A 6,309-nucleotide genomic window follows, 5' to 3' on the forward strand; every position below is an offset into this window, starting at 1 on the left:
ATGTCTCTTCGACTTTCCAGCGGATCCAGGAGGTCCGGTACCCGTCCCAGCACCGGATCGCTCAGGCTCTCCAGTGGGGCGGCCAGTTTCGGGGCTGGGAATGCATGCGGTATTCCAGGCATTGGAAGTGGTTTCTCTTGCGCCTTTGGGGGCAGTTCATCAGGAGGAAACGCAGGGACAGGCAACCCCTGCGCTGGCTTCACTATGAATGAGGGGGGCCTCCTGTCTGGCAACGAGAAGGTGACCATGCAGAACCTCAACGACCGCCTGGCGTCCTACCTGGATAACGTGCGCGCTCTGGAGGAGGCCAACGCCGACCTGGAGCAGAAGATCAAGGGCTGGTATGAGAAATTCGGGCCCGGTTCTTGCCGGGGTCTCGATCACGACTACAGTAGATACTTCCCAATCATTGAGGATCTTAAAAATCAGGTAAGAAACTGTATTGTGCCATCGCATGTAAATACTTTTATTTCTAAATTTCTTTTCGCTAAATTCTGAAAAAAAAAAGAAAAAAAAAACATTTACCATCCCTTTTTTGTGATTTCTTAAAGGGAATTTCAATTTCACGTTGGAAATAAGTGCTTTCGGTTAGTTAACCTTACGATAAAAATGTTATTGACTCTCTATTAATTGTATTGATTTTGATTCTATTTCCTAATCTAAAACAAAGTTTTTTGTTTTCCTTTTCATTGTGATACATTGCCTTTTTAAAAGTCACACTCCCCGTTTTCTAGATCATCGCTTCCACCACCAGCAATGCTAATGCTGTCCTACAGATCGATAACGCCAGACTGACAGCTGATGATTTTAGACTCAAGTAAGTAGACTCACAGAGCAAAAAGAATTCATGGCAATTAATGCAAAGAATAAATCAAAATTCATTTTTAATTCCTCCACCAAAAAAAAAAATATTACCAACTCATATACCAGGACTATGAAACACTTGGATTTAAAATCAACTTGGATTTTAATTAAGAATGTTTATCATTTTTGTATAATTTGGCTAGTCTTAGTGAACAGCCAGAAAACTAGTGCCCAATAATCTACTTTTCTGTCAAATACCCCGAGATTTTTAAAATAATAATTATTATACAATCCTTCAAAGATGTCTCTTGTGGCCAAATTTGCCACTTTGAAATTCTAAAATTCTAGCCTTTATCCTTGATCAGTGACTGTCTCCAGCCATGTATACAAGTTGGAAAATCATTAACATTTTTTTTTAGGTATGAAAATGAGCTGGCTCTTCACCAGAGTGTAGAGGCTGATGTCAATGGGTTACGCAGAGTTTTGGATGAAATAACCCTGTGCAGAACTGACCTGGAGATTCAGTATGAAACCCTGAGTGAGGAGCTGACTTACCTCAAGAAGAACCATAAGGAGGTAAGAGATAAACATCTGCATTTTGCTCTTCCTCCACACACACACTATCTACCTGCCAGGAGATAATGTACCTCGCCTCTTAAATGAGAAGGTGATGGTGAAAACCCATTGCCAGGTCTGAGATCTGATTCATCTTTGTAAGTATCAAATTATCCGTATAGATTTACACTTTTTCTTTCATCCAGTTTCCCATGGGAAAAAAGGAACCATGTTTTCCAGACCAATCAGGATTATAAGATCAATGTTTGGCTATGTAATTATAGCTAAGTTAAAATAGTCCACTTTAGGCGATTATATTTAATTATATAAAATGAATATACTTTACAAACATCTTTAAAAAAGACTAGATCTAAATTTCTACATAACAGTGGCAGACTTAAAACACTAAAACATTAACTGCCTACACACATTAAGTATGTGTGTGCGGGCAACATGAAGACATTCTTAATAGGTATGGCTATAAAAATGAACCTGCAGATGAACTGTTAGACCAGAATTTTCACTTCTAAGAATATAGTATACTTCAAAAAAGGTTCAAATTGAAAGCGAACTTCAAAATCAGATCCTGCAACCGCTTCATCTTTGAGATTATTTTTAGAGTCACTGTTTTCTAAAAAAGACAAGATTTCTTTATTCTTTGAAAATGAATTTGATATTTTTAAACAGCCAAAAGACTTCTGCAGTCAAGCCAAATCCTTAAATAAGCAGGAGCTCAAGCAAAGAAGCTACTTAGTTAGTCATGATGTCTTGTAAATATAACTAATTGAGTAGCAGCATTTGGCCATAAAAGATCAAGTATGGTTATAATCCATGATAGGTACTCAATACATTTAGGATGAATTGGAAACAATCATCTTTTTTAATGCCTCACTTACAGGTGACCCCATTTATACATCCTTTTCTTTTACTGCTTGAACTTGGGGAGGGAGGGGAGTTTTTGCTCAGTCCTCAGGAGGGAAAAGTACCCATGGAGATGGGGAAGGTATAGGAAAGAATTTCAGAACCGCCTGGGGGAGGGGAGGGGTGCTGCAGGGAAGAAAGAAAGCTTCAGTTACTGTCATTCAGACCTGTCCAGGAGTGGGGAGGAGGGTTTCTGCCAGGAGACACAGGATGATCTGTGAGATTTCAATTTACACCCCCTTAACATGATGCCTGTCATCTAGTCTTAGACACTGAATCCTAACCACAGGCAGCTCAGGCTCAGGCAGAATGGCATGCAGACTTTGCCTACAAGATCCCAGCTTCCATGGTGATAGTAATCATAATAGCCAACATTTATATGCCAGGCAATGTTATGAAGTCTTATTATTATTAGTTTGTTTACTTATTTTTTAACAACCCAGAGAAGGGTTTTTAATTAGCTTCAATTTTCAGATGAGTAAATTGAAACTTAGATAGGTTAATCAACTCTAACAAATTTACATAGCCAATACAGGACAGAACCAGAATTTACCTAGAGATTTGACCAACAAGATACTATAATGTCACTATGTCAGCTTAACAGACATTTGGATTCTTTCCTTCCTGTTGGGGGGGTGGGTAATGTACACACAAACACATTTACTTAGTTAGTTAGTTAGTTAGTTATAATCATTCCAATCATTCAGACTCAATCCTTGGACCATGTCCACACTATATTCAGGTCGGAGCTTAGTGGAGAACACATTGAGGTGGGTCTGGAGGGTAGTGAAGAGCATCAGCAAAGGTGGAGACATTTACACTATAAACACCTGGAATAAGAGAACATCTCATTCTAAGTATTTTAAGGACTTCCTTTTGGAAAAGGAACTAAGACTTGTTCTGAGTAACAGAACTGCAACTGATGAGTTGGAGTTTTAGTAACTCGGGAAAAATTGACACTTCTAGAATAAAACAGGCTTCTGCAGGTGATAGTGAGTGACTCCTCCTTGAGAGTAAGCCCAGTGGACAGGAAACATGAAAGGGGAGAGGGAGGGTTTCTGCACAGTCTGGGAGGGGACCACAGTCACTTCTAAGAACTCTTCCAAAGCCAAGCTTCTAGACTTTCCGTGAGGTTCCTGCGTAACTGAGCTGTACACTTTTCTGCCTCTAGGAAATGCAGGCTCTGCAGTGCGCGGCGGGAGGCAACGTGAACGTGGAGATGAACGCCGCCCCCGGGGTGGACCTCACGGTGCTGCTGAACAACATGCGAGCCGAGTACGAGGCCCTGGCGGAGCAGAACCGCCGGGACGCCGAGGCCTGGTTCAACGAAAAGGTGAACTTTTGTCCAGAAAACGATCACTGTGCATTTTTGTGATGTTCATAAAACTAAGATTTGCTCCCTCACTTCCGTCATTTCAGAGCGCTTCTCTGCAGCAGCAGATCTCTGAGGATGTGGGAGCCACAACCTCCGCCCGGAACGAGCTGACCGAAATGAAGCGCACTCTCCAGACCCTGGAAATCGAACTGCAGTCGCTCTTAGCCACGGTATGAAAAGCAGCTTCTTACCAACTCCTAGGTTCTTTTAAAATATGAACCAGTTGGTTTTAAAGACCATACCCGTGTTGGAAAAAAAAAATGTCCACATGTAGTCTTATCATTATCCTAAAACAAGATTGGTATTGTGTGTGCGTGTGTAAGAGCTAAAAGAGCAACACCAGGGTTTTAGGTTTTTGTTTTGGTTTTGTTTTTGAAATTGAACCTGAGGGCACTTTATCACTGAGCTATATTCACAGTCCTTTTTATTTTTATTTTTTATTTTGAGACAGAGTCTGGCTAAGTTGATGAGGCCATCTTTGGACTTGTGATCCTCCTGCCTCAGCCTTCTAAGTCCCTGGGATTGCACGCATGCTTCTTCCACCCAGCTCTTTAGGTCTATTCCACCAAAAAAAGATCTGACTATATTGAAACAGTGTCAGTGTTACTATGTGTTAAAGTGAAATGCAAAACAATATAGGTAACATTAATGAGGAGAAAATCATACTGAAGGAATTTCCGGTATATTCATTTATCCATCTCAGGTTCTGTCTTTTGTTCCCTAACAGAAACAGTCCCTGGAGTGCTCCTTGACAGAGACTGAAGGCAACTACTGCACGCAGCTGGCGCAAATCCAGGCTCAGATTGGGGCCCTGGAAGAGCAGCTGCACCAGGTCAGGACTGAGACCGAGGGCCAGAAACTGGAGTATGAGCAGCTCCTGGACCTCAAGGTCCACCTGGAGAAGGAGATTGAGACCTACTGCCTCCTCATTGGCGGAGATGATGGGTAGGTCAAATAATGTACATGCAAGATGTCATATTCAGTCAGCCCTCAGTATTCACAGGTTCCACACCCTTGGATTCAACCAACCACAGGTGAAAATATTGAAAAATTAAAACTTGCATCTGTGCTGAACATGTACAGATTTTTTTGGTCATTATTCTCTACAATGTAACACTGTTTGCCTCACATTTTCATTGTACTAGGTATCATAAGCAATATAGAGATGACTTATAGTATGAGGAAGGATGCATTTTTATATGCAAGTACTATGCCATTTTATATAAGGGACTTAAGCATCCTTGGAATTTGAAATCTGCTGGATTCCTGGAACCAGTTCCCCAACAAGATTGAAGGATGACTCTCCTGAAATTTGAAACTTAGACCCCTAGAAGTGAACAGGAATTATTATGACCACACTTATTATCATTCATGCTAAGTATTAAACATAATACTCTACTGCCAAAATACAAATTAGCAATACTTTACAAAATCAAAATGCAACAAGCCCTGTATTTAAGGTGTGAAGATTTAAAATACCATTTCTTGATGCTAATGCAGAGCAGTTTCTACAGTGTAAACCCACTGAGTATGTTCTTACCAAAGAGCTAAAGAAAACCTAACAGTGGATCTGAAATCAAAGGGGTCGATTCCAAATCACTCTCTTCCGTGATGTTTTCACAGGGCCTGTAAGTCTGGAGGTTACAAATCTAAAGATTATGGATCTGGAAACATGGGAAATCAAATCAAAGGTAATTAAGATGGAATCCCACTATTATATTACTTCATTTCCAATGCACAGTTGATTATTTTTATGTGATTGTGGCTTAGCAAGGCTAGATAGACATAATGAAGATTTGTAGTAGATATCATTGATTCCTAAATGTCTAGTATCTAGAGTGACATGTGTTCATCTTAAACAGTCACATGTCACTGTGATTTTACCTATCCAAGTAATAAAAATTCACTAAAAATGAGTCTTTAAATTTTTGCACTGACTGCATAGTCCATCCTATATAAAAATACTATTAGTCTTTTAATTGATAACTCTCTAAAATCTCCTTGTAAATTTTAATTTCTAGATCCAGCCAAAGCCATTGTAGTTAAGAAAGTTCTTGAGGAGGTCGATCAACGCAGCAAAATCCTAACCACCAGGCTCCACTCCCTGGAAGAAAAATCTCAAAGCAATTAAAATAGAACATATGCCAAAGACCAGCACAGAAGAAAAGGCATTATTATATAAGTCTGGGAAAATGAGCAAGTCTAAGAAACACCTATCCTCTTGTCTTTCTGTCCCTGTCTCTTTTTGGGCAATCAACAGGTATCTCCCCATTCATCTGGAAGAACGTCACATACAAATATGACGATTCATTTGACTACCTTGATGACCCTACAGAAATCTGCTATGGATTCCTTGTATTCAATAAACCTTCTTCCTTCAGCAAGTTATTACCGATGACCTTGTCTTGTCTTTAGAAAGTTTTTATATGAGCACTGAACACCTCTGAATCTACATGAATACTTTAAAACATAGTTAACTGATTTCTAACTAGAATTTCGTGAGCCTTTCCCAATAATTCTGAATCATACAGTTTCGGAAGATATTAAAAATACCTCCATTTAAATCCTTAATGTGCCATACTTGATATAAGAGGAAGACTAAAATGTACACATTTCAGGTTCTTCATCTATAAATGGGGATAAAGAAGGCACTT

At 39.7% G+C, this 6,309-nt stretch overlaps 1 protein-coding gene across 1 annotated transcript; it reads left to right on the forward strand.

Annotated features, from left to right (window-relative positions):
- On the forward strand, nucleotides 1–5,786 carry Krt25 (keratin 25). Its single transcript, XM_076869293.2, has 8 exons — nucleotides 1–429; nucleotides 735–817; nucleotides 1,224–1,380; nucleotides 3,452–3,613; nucleotides 3,700–3,825; nucleotides 4,383–4,600; nucleotides 5,279–5,346; nucleotides 5,677–5,786. Exons 1-8 carry the CDS (start codon nucleotides 1–3, stop codon nucleotides 5,784–5,786), a joined length of 1,353 nt encoding a protein of 450 aa, XP_076725408.1.
- Nucleotides 5,787–6,309: the final 523 nt, after the last annotated feature.

This window comes from Callospermophilus lateralis, chromosome 11 (genome assembly GCF_048772815.1).
Source record: "Callospermophilus lateralis isolate mCalLat2 chromosome 11, mCalLat2.hap1, whole genome shotgun sequence".
NCBI classification, from domain to species: domain Eukaryota; kingdom Metazoa; phylum Chordata; class Mammalia; order Rodentia; family Sciuridae; genus Callospermophilus; species Callospermophilus lateralis.

What these genes read in the sequence shown, in the direction of transcription:
- Krt25 (XM_076869293.2), top strand. Translation starts at nt 1, where the DNA reads ATGTCTCTTCGACTTTCCAGCGGATCCAGGAGGTCCGGTACCCGTCCC. An exon ending in TTGAGGATCTTAAAAATCAG is followed by an intron (nt 430 to 734) that starts GTAAGAAACTGT and finishes CCCGTTTTCTAG; the next exon opens with ATCATCGCTTCCACCACCAG. An exon ending in CTCATTGGCGGAGATGATGG is followed by an intron (nt 4,601 to 5,278) that starts GTAGGTCAAATA and finishes ATGTTTTCACAG; the next exon opens with GGCCTGTAAGTCTGGAGGTT.